General features: G+C 40.1%; 1 protein-coding gene across 1 annotated transcript; it reads right to left on the bottom strand.

Moving 5' to 3' along the window:
- Positions 1–8,175: 8,175 nt before the first annotated feature.
- traf2a (Tnf receptor-associated factor 2a) lies at positions 8,176–15,828 on the bottom strand (the record flags this gene model as incomplete). The annotated part of the gene is made up of 10 exons (XM_083904959.1): positions 8,176–8,394; positions 8,490–8,638; positions 8,726–8,903; positions 9,769–10,347; positions 11,277–11,351; positions 11,492–11,566; positions 12,832–12,993; positions 13,184–13,282; positions 13,613–13,691; positions 15,641–15,828. 10 exons carry the CDS (start codon positions 15,826–15,828, stop codon positions 8,176–8,178), a joined length of 1,803 nt encoding a protein of 600 aa, XP_083761085.1.
- Positions 15,829–17,018: the final 1,190 nt, after the last annotated feature.

Below are 17,018 nucleotides of genomic sequence, written 5' to 3'. Positions count from 1 at the left end.
CATTCAAATTCAAAATAACCTTTTAGGTTTCGTTTTCTAAAACGTAACTGGCAACCCGTGGTCGCTCGGCAGCTGAGACTCTACTGGCCGCAATGATTGGTAGACGGCGGTAGGTGGCGCCACGTGCTTAGATTTGTTACGTAATGCACCTTTAAGCACGTATTAACACCTTATGTAGGAAAAAATCTTAATTCATGTCATAATAGAGGTAGAATAAGGTGTTAATGATGATTAATGATAACTAATAAAGGGCTAGTATGCGACTTACACGTGTTAGTAAGCACCTAGTTAATGGTGAATAAGTTTCCCAATCTAAAGTGTTAGCACAACAAAATATAAATCAATTTAAGAATAGACTGTAAGAAAAAAAAACAGATCAAAATTGACTTTCTTGAAAACCAATTTTCAGTCACTCCTGAGACCTGAAAATATCACGTCCGCAGATGCTCAGCGTGACGGATTATAGCATGAGTTCCTGGGTCAAATCGGTCAAATTAGACCGTGAACGTGACGGAAGTGGGAGAAGGTTAAGAAACATCGCGGTATTTTAACCAAAAAAACGGTTTCAAGTTTAACTCCATCGGTCTCAACATCTCGAAATGAAAAATGGCTTCCGCTGAGCGTCTCCTCGGAGTCTGACGCCTGCTTCATCATCTCAGGAAACCCTGCGGAGATGTGACGCCTTCGCTGACCTCTGGAGAAACCCACCCGTCACAGCGCTGTCCGTGTCTTCAGATACGATGACGTCAGGTGGCGCCACCTGTGGATTCTTCCTACTTCCTTCATCTGTGCGCGCTAATGCGAGGCGTCCTGCGATGGCCGCGCTCTCTGGAGCATAAACCAAACCCTGTCACAGACACTTCACAGCTCCAGCTTCTTCTCCTGGTCCGTGGAGGTGAACTCCAACGTGACCCCAACCTCCGTGTGGGTTCCGAGCGTCCAGAGCCACATGCCTCCTCCATCTTGAGGCGATCACATTTGTGTGACTCACGCGCATGACGCAAACCCCCTCTGGCAGCTGAAGTTTTTGGTGGACGCTTTGATTTAAAGTTGCCTTTTTTCTTCTGGTTTGGTTGGTATCACGGTGGCCCCGACCAGAGACGCTTTTTTTTTACCACACAAAGACCACATCCTAGGACCAGGAAGCAGAGAAGTCATGGAAACATTAAGGGAAACTTCAATAAATAGAGAAAATACAGTCAATTTTGCTTCCGCCGCCATAGCAACCAACATCATCTGAGGAGGTGTTTAGCCATGAGCTTCATGCTAATCACAGGCTGGCGTGTTTGCTCTGTGACATCATCAAGTCTGACTGTAAATCAAAGGGAAACGTTTCCACGAATCCACAAAGTTAACGTCAGCAACGAACAGGAGGTTTAGCCAAGAGTTAGCTTCAAAATTAGCCAAAGGTCAGCCAAAAGCTTTCTAAAAGTTTGTTTCAATATTAGCCACAAGCTTTTCTAAAAGTTAGTTAGTTACAAGTGATCCAAAAGCTATCGAAAAATGTATTCATAGTTAGCCAAAAGCTATCTAAAGGTTAGTTCAAAAGTTAGCCAACTTCTATCTTAAAGTTATTTTCTAAAATTAGCCAACAGTTATCTAAATTTTAGTTGAAGTTATCTGAAAGCTACATAAAAAGTTGATCTAAAAGTTAGTTAAAAGTTAGCCAACAGCTATCTAAAGGTTAACCAGTAACAGTTAGCCAAACACCAGTCAACAGTTAGTATTAGCTAAAGGTTAGCTCAAATTTAGCCAAAAGTTAGCCGACAGGTTGGGGTTGCACCAATTTCTTCTCTACTAAATTCAGGATTTAGTCATTACGAACTTTTTATTTGTAAAAATGACGACTTTAATTCTTTTATTATTGACATTATTACACATATTACAACTTTTATTTGTATAATTAGAACTCTTTTTTTACCCATGAAACTACTACCTTTTACTTGTAATATTACAACTTTTTATCCATAAAATTACTACTTTATTCCTGTAATATTATTTTTTACTTGTAAAATTACAACTTTATTCTTGTAATATTGCAATTTTATTTTTGTAATATAACAATATTACAATACAATATTTTATTTGTAAAAATTGCAACTTTTAATTGTAAAAGTACATCTTTTAACTTGTAAAATGCCAATTTTATGTTTCTATCACAAATTCTTACCTGTAAAATTACAACTTTATTCTTGTAATATTGCAATTTTGTTTTTGTACACATTTTATTCGTAAAAATGACAACTTTTTAATTGTAAAAGTACATCTTTTAACTTATAAAATGCCAATTTTATGTTTATATCACAAATTCTTACCTGTAAAGTTACAACATTATTTTTGTAAGATTGCAATTTTATTTTTGTAAAAGTACAAGTTTTATTCGTAAAAATTACAACTTTACTTTATTTACTTTTTAATTGTAAAATTACATCTTTTTACTTGTAAAATACCAATTTCATAATTTCTTTGTAATATTATGACTTTATTCATCCAAATCGAACATATTTTTTCATTATGGCCCTCTTACTCATACATTTGGGATTTAGGTTAAGTTTTAAATTTGAAACACTGTGAAGTGGACGATGAATCGTCTCATTAGCGTGAACATTTTTCTTCTGAAAACTCTCAGGAACATCCAGGTCCGGTGTGCAGCAGCAGTTGAAAGGGTCAGTGTGTGTGGGAGAGAGTTGAGAAAGTTCAGGTAACTTTTTTTTCCATCCCAGCAGGTAGAAACAGCCAGATCCGCAGCAGCCACGGTTTCCACTGAGCGTTAAAGCAGCTGCCGAGCCCGAAGACAAACGGAGCGCGGAAAACAGCGCCGTGCGTTGGCTTTTTATCAACGGCCCATAAAAGCAATAACAGTCGGTGATTGTGTGGAGCACAAACAGACGAGCCGAGTACAAAGCGCTTTATCTTTGCCTCTGCAGACAGCAAAGAAAATGAGATCATAAAACTCAATATATATACGAACGCGGCCTCACTTCAATCCCCCCCCCCCCCCCCCCCCCCCCCCCCCCCACAAAATAAACGCTAGAATACAAAATTTCTCGCAGATGTTGTAACAAATCTCCCGATACTTTGAACATTTATTGATACTTATTTCACATACGGTTTGTTTTATCGTGATTGTTGCCCCTGGATGGAAACTTTCTCTCCAGTGAGAGTGAAACTTTTGTTTTATCTTTTTTTCTTTTTATAGATTTTTCCTCCGAGAAGGTCAGAAAAATATCTCACTTGACAGACGGCGCTAACAACGTAGCATGACGCTCCAGCGCTTCTGCCGATACAAAGATACAATTTAAAGAGCGGGGGGGGGGAATAACAGTCTCCACCTCATTACCCACAATGCAACTCGACTGCTGACAGACTAGCTTAGTTGGAGATTGGCTATTAGCATGCTATGCTAATTTAGCATTAGCATAGCTAATTAGCATTTTAAATATTTAGTTTAGTGTGTTGCCTGTTTTAAATCTGGAAATAAAGTAGCAGTAGTAGTAGCAGTAGCAGTACCGCTAGCAGTAGTAGTATTAGTAGTGGTGGTAGTAGTAGCAGTAGCAGTAGTAGTATTAGTAGTCATAGCAGTAGCAGTAGCAGTAGTGGTAGCAGGAGTAGTAGTTGTAGTAGTAGTCGTAGCAGTAGCAGTAGTAGTAGCAGGAGCAGTAGCAGTAGCTGTAGTAGTAGCAGTAGCAGTAGCAATAGTAGCTGTAGTAGTAGCAGTAGCAGTAGCTAACAACTTAGCATGACGCTCCAGCGCTTCTGCCGATACAAAGATACAATTTAAGGAGCGGGGGGAGGGAAATAACAGTCTCCACCTCATTACCCACAGTGCAACTCGACTGCTGACAGACTAGCTTAGCTGGAGATTGGCTATTAGCATGCTATACTAATTTAGCATTAGCATAGCTAATTAGCATTTTAAATATTTAGTTTAGTTTGTTGCCTGTTTTAAATCTGGAAATAAAGTAGCAGTAGTAGTAGCAGTAGTAGCAGTAGCAGTACCGCTAGCAGTAGTAGTATTAGTAGTGGTGGTAGTAGTAGCAGTAGCAGTAGTAGTATTAGTAGTCGTAGCAGTAGTGGTAGCAGGAGTAGTAGCTGTAGTAGTAGTAATAGCAGTAGCAATAGTAGCAGTAGTAGTATTAGTAGTCGTAGCAGTAGCAGTAGCAGGAGTAGTAGCTATAGTAGTAATCGAAGTAGTAGTAGCAGGAGCAGGAGCAGGACCAGTAGTAGTAGCAGTAGGAGTAGCGCAGTAGCAGTAGTAGCAGTAGCAATAGTAGCTGTAGTAGTAGCAGTAGCAGTAGTAGTATTAGTAGCAGTAGCAATAGTAGCTGTAGTAGTAGCAGTAGCAGTAGTAGTAGCAGTAGCAGTAGTAGTATTAGTAGCGGTGGTAGTAGCAGTAGCACTAGCAGTAGTAGTATAAGTAGCGGTGGTAGCAGTAGCAGTAATAGTAGCAGGAGCAGTAGCTGTAGTAGTAGCAGTAGGAGTAGAGCATTAGCAATAGCAGTAGTAGCAGTAGTAGTAGTAGTAGCAGTAGCAGTAGTAGTATTATTAGCGGTGGTAGCAGTAGCTGTAGTAGTAGTAGTAGTAGTATACATGTTTAAACAAATACCAGGACATTAAAAATGAAGACATAAGAAAATAAATAAATAAATGAATCCCTCATGTCAGTATTGAGACAAGCCTGCCCCCTGCTGGCCACAGAGACACTTCATACAATATGTATTAACTTATTATTAATAAGGAGGTTGTACAAAATGAAAGGAGACATTTTGATTTAATTTCCTGTGGGTGTGAGAAAAGTGTTTTCTCTATAGTTTATCGTTGTATCACTTAAATCATAAAAATCCACAAATGAACATACTTTCAGCTCATTATCTGAGTCAATAATGTAGTGTTTTGATGCAATGGAACCATGTCAGGTATTAAAATAAGAGAAATAATAATAAGACCAATTATGAATGTTATTTTACCTCCTCACTGTGCGTTTGAATGTGTCAGCGTGGCTCAACGTCTCCATCTTCTGGTCAGACGGAGGCTGCACAGACCTTGACTTGTCAGTTACAGTTATTATTCTTTTATTAATTAACAAACACGCGATTTAAAACCATTTCAACACAAAGTAATCGGCGAATTTTTGTGTATATATTTTTTATTTTATTTTATTTATGTTCAACTTCCTCAAACACGACATCAAACTCAAGCACACGGTCAGAAAAATGATCCAAAAAATCACACCTCAAGCTGTCAATCATTTGCAGAATGTGCTGATCACGAAATCATAAAAAAATATACTGTTGGTCCATGAAATGAACTGGCACTTTATTTCCTACTGAGACGTCTCAGGTTTCAGTGTTTATATATGTTATACTGTGTGTGTACGTATAAGTGTATATATGATGAAGATGCCAAAAAACCTGGGTGTTGATAATAAACTGACCTAACTTTAATTTGGTGGATGATTTAACAAAGAAAAAAAAAAAACACTGTGACATTCATTAGTTTCATGTGTGAAAAAGGGACAATGGAAACATTCTTAGTCGCTTAGATCAGGGAGGAATAAACATTAAAAAAAAACAAATAAACACTTAATTAAGATAAAAGATAAAGACTGGCGAAATAAAAATGGCACTTAAGTTTAACTTGAAGAGATCTATTTATGCAAATATATGTTTATTTGTAATAAAATATGTTATATTTTCATTTGGGCAACTTTTAACATCACTGTGGTTGTTTGTTTTGTTTTTTTGGGGGGAAAAACGATGTATAAACATGAAAAATGAAACTGTAAAGGGGAACAGCGCGCACACACACACACACACACACAGGTTTACATTTATCTATGTGAGGACAGAACCTTTATAAACTAAAACCATCACAACCGACGGTGCGTTCCCTTTACACGTCACCTCGGATGCAAATGTATCTTTGGCTAGCTGTGGTTAGCCACCGCGAACGAGACCAGTCGATGACAAAACTCTTATTTTAGCGCACGCTAATGGTGTAGCGTCACTTTTCACATATAAAAACTCAAACTGTTCCATAGTTGAATATCTTGAAATGGTTTCTGAGGTTTCAGAAACTTTCCAAGTTTGACTCGAGAGGGCATTCCAGTTGAAACGTACAAGTAGGAACTCGGAAATTCCGACTTCCGACTATAACTGAAACGCCCCCCCGCAAGTCATGTTTCCTCAGAAACCACAACATAGGACAAGATGGCCACCGCAAAGTGTTCACTACTTTTGCTGTTGCTGTGAGCGGCAGCCATCTTGGAATCCTATATCATGGTACTTGGGGTAGTCTGACTTTCCAAGTCGGAATTTCCACATTTCAACTTGTACATTTCGGCTAGACACCACGACTTGCGCGGGTGTTCCAGTTGAAACTTACAAGTAGAAATTTGGAAATTCCGACTTACGTCTACACCCGGAACACCCAATCAAATTGTGTTTGGAACTTGGAAAGTCAAGTCGGAATTTTTGAGTTCCTAGTCGTACCTTTCAACTGAAAGGCCACCTGGTTGGGAAGTTGGAGCAACCTCAGAAACCACTAGGTGGGATTCCAAAATGGCTGCCCCTCGTAAAAACAGTTCTACTATTGGTGCAATTCTATGAGGTTAATTTCGTAAAAATTAAACTGGAACATCCTCTCAAGTCATGAACAAACTTGGAAATACGGATTTCCAATTACAACTGGAACGGATCATCAACGAAAACTTTACCATAATCCTTACAATGAACCCCCCCCCCCAAAACCAAACCATAATCCTCAGTGAGGACCGGATAAAACGTCCTCGTAGTCCCAGACTTTGAGGTCTTGGTCCCCACAGAGACATGTAAACAAGCACACAAACGCACGCCAACAACCTTCACGAATGAAATACTGCACTCAGAATTCACGGAATTCAAACAACGTCCACCACCACAAATGATCACCAACGAACACGGACTCGAGTGTTGGAGGCATGAATGTCAGTAAACGTACTTAGAAACGAGTTTAGAAAAAAGTTACGACTGCACCACAAACCGTGTGCAAAAAAGCCGGGCGACGGTCCGAGAAAAGGCTACATGGGCGTCACGCCCGGAAACTCTACATTTCTAAATGCGAACGATGAGTTAATCGTGTTAGGCAGTACAGTACAAGCCAGCAGTGAGCAACAAGCACCGAGACCAGGCAAGATCTATCGCTGTGCTCGTCATCTACGTAGCTAGTGGTTCAATGGCTCAGTATTTTCAGTTTTTTTTTTTTTTAAATGTCTAAATTAAAAAAAAAAAAATGCAAAGACGAAAAGGAACAAGAAAAAATGGGAAAACAATTTGCTTTACAAGCAATTTGTTGTTTAAGAGATGGTGTTTGTGTACCCGCCCAGCTCAGTCAAAGCTAACAGCTAGCTTGTGAATGTGGCAATTAGCATGCTAAGGAGCTTGGTATTTTTGATTGGGGAGTTGGGGGGTGGGGGGGACCGAATCAACACCCAATCAGCAACCACCCTGCTAACGCTAATGTCTGCTAGATGTGCAAATAAGTTGCTAACATTAATTGCCGTGTTCCATTTACATCGGAACTTGGAAGTCGGAGCTGGGGCGTGACATACCAGTTGATCCCCGTGCCATGAAATAAATACAACAGAAGAAGCAGTGTTTCTACGGTGGCAGCCATCTTGGAAAGCTAACTCAGGGTATGTGAGGTTGCTCCGAGTTGCGGAGTTGGAAATTTCCAAGTTCCGACTACAAATGGAACGCAGCATGATTATGAAAATCCATAGTTGCCAGTAGAGTTCTCTTTGGAATTTTTGTTTTTATGTTTTGTGGGACATTTGATAGTTACGCTAGCTACCAGTAGAATGTTTTTCGTTAAATTTAGTGAGTAAATCAGGATTTTTAAACCCAGGTAATTAACTTCTCGGAAACAAAACAGGTTAGGGAATGACATTTCCCCATCTTTTACTTGGGTTTCTCTTCAAATCGATCGTTTAAATGATGCTATTCATGAAATAAAATATATTAAACGCTTTAAGGATTGCTACAGAAATGAATGGATAGGCTAACGGCTAGGCTAACCAGCTGAAAATGGCACATCTCTGGCAAAAACAGAGCAGACAATGATGTTATTGGGTTATTAGTCATAAAAAAAATAATAATAATTTAAACGGGGGAAAGAAAAAAGCAGGGTTGGATTGGTCTATAGTCCCGTGAGGTCCACGATGGCCTTGATGAAGATGGTGTCGTCGCGTATGTAGGAGTTTTTAGAGTCCAGTTTGGAGAGCGGGCAGAAGAGCGGGCAGCCGCTGGCGATGTTCATGTCGCTGACGGGTCTCTGGAAGGACGACGACGAGATGTCGGGTCTGAAGGCGTCGATGATGTGCTCGCGGTTGTTCTGGTCGAGAAGCATCAGCGTGACCTGAGAGGAGAGGAGGAACGAGAGGAGACCGGAGCGAATGAGCCGTCGCTCCTGCAGCACCAGTTGTGTTTTCATTCATTTGATGACGTCGTTACCTTCTGATTGAAAGGCCACTTGAGGAGAGCGTCGCTGTGTCCTCTCATCACCACAAAGAACAGAGACAGGTGAGTTCCTCTTCCTGTTCCGTCACCGTTCAGGTAGATCCTCAGACACATCTTGTAGCCGTATTTACTCGTGTAAAAGGCTGGAGGGAAAAAAAAAAAAACACTGTGATCGTGACTGCACATCAAACAAATCGTCGTCATCAGACGTGATATAAAGTATTTTTTACCAGGAGAGAACATGGCAGGAGCTCGGCCGGCCACGGCGTCCTGCCTCTTCTTGGTGAAATCCGAGATCTTCCAGACGAAGATGCCTTCGTACGTGGCCGCGCACATTTCCCTCATTTTCCCCTCCATCTCCACGATGGACAGGTCTCTGAGGCTCACGGTTCTCTCCAGCTGACGAACCTGCGGCACAGCAGCACACAAGCGCTTCACTTAGCTTAGCACGTAGCCACGTATCGTGCATCTACACTACTGTTCAAATGTTTGGGGTCACCTATACGATTTTCTCAAAAAAAAAAAAATTCGCAAAAGTTATATTCATTGAAAAAAGTGCTTTCACTCCAAAAATAAGGAAATTAAAAAAAATGTTTTCTCAAAATTTAATTTTTTTCTCTCAAAATTTTTTTTTTTTTCTCAAAATGTATTTTTTTTTCTCAAAATTTAATTTTTTTTCTCAAAATTTAATTTTTTTTCTCAAAATTTAATTTTTTTTCTCAAAATTTAATTTTTTTTCTCAAAATTTAATTTTTTTTCTCAAAATTTATTTATTTTTCTCAAAAAAAATTTTTTTTCTCAAATTTATTTATTTTTTCTCAAAATTTACATTTTTTTTCTCAAAATTAAAAAAAAAATTTCAAAATTTAATTTTTTTTCTCAAAATTTAATTTTTTTCTCAATGTTTTATTTTTCTCTCAAAATTTTTTTTTTTTTCTTAAAATTTATTTATTTTTCTCAAAATGTATTTATTTTTCTCAAAAAAAAAATTTTTTTCTCAAAATGTGTTATATTCATTGAAAAAAGTGCTTTCTTTTTCAAAAATAAGATAATTAAAAAAATTAATTTACATATTTTTCTCAAAATTTAAATTTTTTTCTCAAATAAAAAAAAAATTCTCAAAAAATTATAATTATTTGTTTTTCCCAAAATTTACATTTCTTTCTCAAAATGTGTTATATTCATTGAAAAAATTAGCCCAAATGAGCCCAAACTTTTGAACAGTATTGTACGCACTCAACTGCTTGGTGTGGTCCGTGTGTCACTTTGTCACCTTGTTGTTGAGGATCTCGATCTTGTCCTGGTCCAGTCGGTGTTGCCGGTTGTACGCCTCCATGGTGGCGCAGGAGCGCTCCATCTCTCGGTTGAGGACGCACACGATGTTCTCGAACGTGCCGACTTTCAGCTCCAGCTCCTGGCAGCGTCGGCTCAGCTCGGCCACCTTCGTCTTCTCGCTCTGCAGCTGCAGCTCCAGCGCGGCGCCCGCAGCGCTGGGCAGCGGCGTGAAGGAGGTGGCCAGTGCCGGGGCGCACGCACCCTGAACTGGAGCTGGTGTAGGTGTAGGTGTAGGCGTAGCAGCAGCAGCAGCAGCAGCAGCACAAGCACTAGGACCAGCACCTACACCAGCAACAGCACCAGCAACAGCACCAGCAGCAGCACCCAGGTGGCTCATCTTCTGCTCCAGGTCCCTGAGCGACTGGTGGAGCTCGTGCAGCCTGTGGCTGACCACCTCCAGGCTCTGAGGCTGCAGGCTCTCCAGGCTCACCTTGATGCCCATGATGAAATGGAGCAGCAGGTTGAGGTGTTCGTAGGAACACAGTCGCTCGTGGTCGTGGAGCTTCTCCTTCTCCACCTTCGGAAGGCAAAGGGAGATCGACGCAGAGGAACATTCAGAGCGATTTTGGTTGACGTTTGCGGGACCGTGCCACAGAAACGATACAGGTGCTGTACTAGGAACTGTCACATCTACATAGTTAACATTCAGAACTTAAGCTAGAGTTTCACATTAAAGGGTTAGTTCAGATTTTTGCATTAAAAAAAAGGCAGCGACACATCGTAAAACACCACGTCAACAACCTTTTCTGGCTTAAAACTACAGTTTGTAAACCACTCACTCTCCCTGCACCAAACCCCATAGAGAAAATCAGTGATTTTAACATCACAGCACACAGGAGTTGTTGATCCACTGCTGCCTTCATCACCGCGTTCAAACATCTTATTTTGTGACTTCGGTGTTTAAAATCCTTTGTTCAGATTTACCTCAGTGACATAAAGTGACCACACGAGGCAGCAGTAGACCAGCAGCTCCTGTGTCATCGAGAGTTAAAATCGCCGATTTTCTCTATGGGGTTTGGTGTGGGAGAGTGAGTGGTTTACAAAGCTGCAGTTTCCAGCTTAATCCGATATTGATTTTATTAGATTAGCCTTTAGTTAAGTGGCTAAAAACTGTTTTTCCTTTCACAGCATGCTTGGAAATGTCAGCGTTGATTATGTGGCAAAAAAAAAAATTAACCCTTTAATATGCATGGAGATTAGCGACATATATTGAATGTATGGATTTAAGCTTACACAGGTGAGACAACACAAACACTCCTGAGGATGAAGATGAAAAACATGCAAAACTAACCCATAATAATGATAATATTGCGGTTTTTCAAACTAATTCTGTTCATTTTAAACGTTTGACTTTTGAATTGAATTTCTATGTGGCATAAATCTACGTGTTATATTCATCTGAAGCAGTTACACGTGAAGCAAATGATGACAAAAGTCTCTACTTACAGACGTATCGCAGCCAACAACATGAAATCGGCATGGTGCTTTTAATTTACTGCAGAACTTAATATGGTCCACAAACTGCAAAGCAAAACAAAGATAAAAAAGAAAGAAAGAAAAGAAAGAAAGAAAAAAAAAGAAATTGATCCCTGACTAAAATGGTTCATGAGATCAACAGAAAGATTGTGAACGTTGAAACTTGAATATTCCTGCATTTCTACCTTTTCTCTGGGGATCTTTTTCTTCGCACAGCCCTCACAGATCATCGGGTATTTGGGACAGATTTCATCGTGAGCCTGAAAACAGATTAAAATAAACAGTAACAGTCAATGAATAAGAAGATCAATTATACAAATCAACCGGCTGCCAAATAATGAGCTACTCTATACATCCACCAAGGGACTGACAGCCAAATAATGAGATATTCTACACATCCAGCAACAAACTGACTGCCTAATAGTGAGCTATACAATATATCCACCAACAAAAATGGCTGTCAAATAATGAGCTATTCTATACACCCACCAACAGACAGGCTGCCATATAATGAGCTATACTATGCATCCATCAACAGCCTTACTGTCATATAATGAGCTATTCTATGCATCCACCAACAGACTGACTGCCATATAATGAGCTATTCTATGCATCCATCAACAGACTGACTGCCATTTAATGAGCTATTCTATGCATCCACTAACAGACTGACTGCCATATAATGCGCTATTCTATGCATCCACCAACAGACTTACTGCCATATAATGAGCTATTCTATGCATCCATCAACAGACCGGCTGCCATATAATGAGCTATTCTATGCATCCATCAACAGACCGGCTGCCATATAATGAGCTATACTATGCATCCATCAACAGACTGACTGCCATATAATGAGCTATACTATGCATCCATCAACAGACTGACTGCCATATAATGAGCTATTCTATGCATCCACCAACAGACTGACTGCCATATAATGAGCTATTCTATGCATCCACCAACAGACTGACTGCCATATAATGAGCTATTCTATGCATCCACCAACAGACCGGCTGTCAAATAATGAGCTATACTATGCATTCATCAACAGACTTACTGTCATATAATGAGCTATTCTATGCATCCACCAACAGACCAGCTGTCAAATAATGAGCTATTCTATACATCCAACAGACTGATTGCCATATAATGAGCTATTCTATACATCCAACAGACTGATTGCCATATAATGAGCTATTCTATATATCCGTGGACACTGGATAGACTGACTTCCAAATAGTGAGCTGTTCTATACGTCAACCAAGGAACTGACTGCCAAATAGTGAGCTGTTCCATGGTCTCTACATCCACACAGAATGATAGGAAAGCTCTATAAGTCAGTAGTGAGACATGCTATGACGTGTGACTCGGAGACAGTGGCAGTGTCTCAAAGACAGGAGGCGCTAGAGCTGTAGGTGACAGATGTGAAGATGCTGATATTTTCATTGTGAGCGACCAGGATGGACAGGATTAGCCAAAATGAGCATATAATCCCGGGGATCCCACAGGACGCGAGTGTCACCTTGATGTTCTTGAGCAGGAAAGGCTCTTTGCAGTATTTGCAGAAGAGCGTCCTCTCCGGACACTCCCTCTCGTTGTGGCGCTCCAGCTCGTTGGCTCTCATCAGCTCTTTGCAGGACGGACACAGGATGATCATGAAGTCACAGTTTCCCTCGTGGCTCATCTGCACATCAACAAACAAACAAACAAACAATGACATCAGAGACCGTGAACTGCCTACAGCGCCAATAACTTTGGCTTTTTCAGAATTTAAATTTAGCCACGGTGTTGCTGAGCTTCTTCTAAATTCTACAATATGAGACGAGGAGCTCCGCGTTTTTTATTTCCCCAGTGTCCTCTGCTTTCGCTCGCACCTCGAATTCTTTGATGGTCCCGGTCCACGTGCATCCCTCGTTGGGACACACGGCGGCCAAGGCCTCCACTTCTCTGCGAGCTGCATTGTCTGGAAAAGCCTGGATGATGTGGATGGAGAAGCAGAAGTTGTTGTTGTCAGTGTGTGCGTCGTCATGTGGCTTCTGTTGGCGTTTTCAGTCACACAAACTCTCCTGGATCCATTTGTTAAAAAGCACATATGGTCTTTTCTTTAGGGACACAGGACTGTTGTTGTTGTTGTTGTTCCATTTACTGTCTGCGCTGCCAAGATTTACACAGAGTTTCAGAGCAGTCTACAGACTGCAGCACATTGGCTCTCGCTATCATCATATAACCCAGATATACAAAACCTGGCAACTATCGAGAATCTCTGAAAACAAAATATGATTAAAAAATATATATATACTTACACCACCTTGCTTGAGGATTGAGGTCGGGTCCTCAAACAAGTCCTCTTTGATACAAGCACTGCATTTCTGTGGTCCCGAACTTAAAAAGGAGTAAAAAAAATAATAATAATACAGATATTAATAATAATTAAAGGTGTTTGTAATTATGATAATGTTTTTTTATTGAGATAAAGTGGTGATAAGTGAATCATATGCTTGCCGATATTTACATTGCGTCTTATTAATATTAATAATGCATATTGTAATTTCACAATATGTTTTATGTGATCATAATAAAAGTGGCACAGTCAAATAAGCGGATATTTGAACGATGACTGGTAACGAGCTCTGGTAACGAGCTCTCGAAACCACTCACCTCACAATTGTTGAATGCAGACAGTAGACGGTTACGAAAGTACGCCGATGTTTAAAATGTTTTTTATAGCTAAACATTGTCTAAACAGTTATTTCACATAGCCATTCCTGTGACGATTATGAATGGGGCAACTTTAAATCGACAAAAATGTGAATGATACCTGGGTAACGGGCTCTCAGCACAAACAACTGGCTAACCCTTCACACAATTTGTGATTTTATCTGAATACAGTGGTTAATAATAATTTTATTTTATTTTATTTATAACAATAGCATGTGTAATAAATGTCCATAGCGGTGACTGTGGACATAAACGAGTCCCGGTTGCGCTCAGGGGCTGAACTACCCACCTAACCTAGCTGGCTAGCAACCATGAGCTCAGGTCACTTTCACACAAGTTGTGATTTTATCCAAATACAGCGGTAATTAGTGGACCACATACACGCCGAACTTTACACTGGGTCCTTGTAATAACAATGTCTTGTCTGGTAATTTTCCATAACAGTGCTTATGATGATAATGACCGCGGAACACTTACATAATAACATATTTCAATGACGTTTGGTCACCAGCGCTGGTTGCTCACAGGGGGTTTAACTCAAACCTAGCTCGTTGGCTAGCAACCGTGACAGCGCTCACTCTCCTGGCTAAGCCTTTCACACAAGTTGTGATTTTATCTGGATATCATCGTAATAAGTGGACCCACATACACGCCGAACTTTACACTACGTCCTTGTAATAACAATGTCGTATTACGCTATTTATTATACTGGTGCTTGTGATAATACCGGGTATGAAACCGTTTAAATGAATGGATATGTCAACGATGTTTGGCAACGGGGTCTGGTTTCTCGTAGGGGGGCTAGCTCGTTGGCTAGCAACCGTGACAGCGCTCACTCTCCTGGCTAACCCTTTTCACACAAGTTGTGATTTTATCTGGATATCATCGTAATAAGTGGACCCACATACACGCCGAACTTCACACTACGTCCTTGTAATAACGATGTCGTATCATGCAATTTATTATACTGGTGATTGTGATAATACTGGGTACGAAACCGTTAAATTAATGGATATGTCAATTATGTTTGGCAACGGGGTCTGGTTTCTCGTAGGGGGGCTAGCTCGTTGGCTAGCAACCGTGACAGCGCTCACTCTCCTGGCTAACCCTTTCACACAAGTTGTGATTTTATCTGGATATCATCGTAATAAGTGGACCCACATACACGCCGAACTTTACACTACGTCCTTGTAATAACAATGTCGTATTACGCTATTTATTATACTGGTGCTTGTGATAATACCGGGTATGAAACCGTTTAAATGAATGGATATGTCAACGATGTTTGGCAACGGGGTCTGGTTTCTCGTAGGGGGGGCTAGCTCGTTGGCTAGCAACCGTGACAGCGCTCACTCTCCTGGCTAAGCCTTTTCACACAAGTTGTGATTTTATCTGGATATCATCGTAATAAGTGGACCCACATACACGCCGAACTTCACACTACGTCTTTGTAATAACAGTGCCGTATCACGCAATTTATTATACTGGTGCTTGTGATAATACCGGGTACGGAACCGTTTAAATGAATGGATATGTCAACGATGTTTGGCAACGGGGTCTGGTTTTCTCGTAGGGGGGCTAGCTCGTTGGCTAGCAACCGTGACAGCACTCACCTCACAATTTTGTTGAAGCAGAAGGAGCAGAAGCGGTGACCGCACTGGGCTTGCAGCGGCCTCCTCAGGATTTTCTGGCACGAGTTGCACAGATGTTTGTCTTCGTGGTTGTTGGCCAGGATTTTCTTTGGGAAGCCCGGTTTGTTTCCTTCCAGGGAAGATGGTGGAGACGGTTCCTGTGCAGCCATTATTCCCACCACCCCCCCAGAACAATATCGGGGTGTGTTCACAGCTCAGTGTGATTTTATGGAAAACGTAATCATCGCTGCTGCTTTGGCTCAGTTTATTGAGGTTTTCCTGCTCGTGACATGTTCATACGCGCACACGGACGAAAGAAAAAAAACCGAGCGAGCGCTTGGGTGCGATAAAAGTGACAGCTGGAGGATGAGGATGCTACGTTTAGGTGTAGGTAACTATGTCTACCACCAGAGGGCGCAAGCTGACAAAAGATTTTCCATTGAGAAGACTGGCTGGTGCAGCGTTTTGTTTGTTTTTTTTTTTTTAAAGACGAGGAAAAATATTTTTAGCTACTGTACAAGACACTTACCTAATAAAAATATAATATATATTTTTTTTTAAGTGCAATATATTGTCATTTCTCATACTGTCAAATGTTATTACTGTAGTTTTCTCATCAGTGCAATATCCATATCCTTATTTAATATCCTTATTTAATAGCTCAGCCTTGTTTCCTTACACTGTAAATACCATGTGCATACTGTGTATATTCTGCAGACCGGTTGTAATGTACATTCTACATTCTATTTTTAAACCTTTTTTTATAGTCAGTGTTAATATCTTTATATATTGTACTTTATATATTCTATTTCTTTTTGGTAATGCATGTTTATTATTTATTATTCTTATCCTTATTGTCTTGCTGCTGTAATACTGGACATTTCCTCACTGTGGGACGAATAAAGGACTATCTTATCTTATCTTATAATATATATAATACATCAATATAAATAGAAGATATAGATACTGCTAAATAATGAACCATTTTATACATAGTACCAATAGAATAACTGCCAAATAATGAGCTATTCTATCTATAAACACAAAGATTGCCAAATAGCGAGCCATCCCTACATCATCTAATAGACTGACTGCAAAACAGTGAGCCCTTATTTACATCTTCCTGCAGACTGACGTTGACTTAATATGACAACGTAGTGCACTTTGGAAACATATGTTATTCAACATATTATTCAAATGGCAGCGTAAAACACTGAAGAAATAAATGTTTTTCCATTTTATGATGTCGTTCATACAAATCCACAACACAAGCTTCCGTCAGAAATGCTTTCACGGTTTTTATTTTGAAGTTCCCTGCGTGCGTTTCCGCCCAACCGGAAAGGACCTGACAGTGGAGATG

This window comes from Microchirus variegatus (genome assembly GCF_963457635.1).
Source record: "Microchirus variegatus genome assembly, chromosome: 18".
NCBI lineage: Eukaryota > Metazoa > Chordata > Actinopteri > Pleuronectiformes > Soleidae > Microchirus > Microchirus variegatus.
This window is presented reverse-complemented; position numbering and strand designations above follow the sequence as displayed.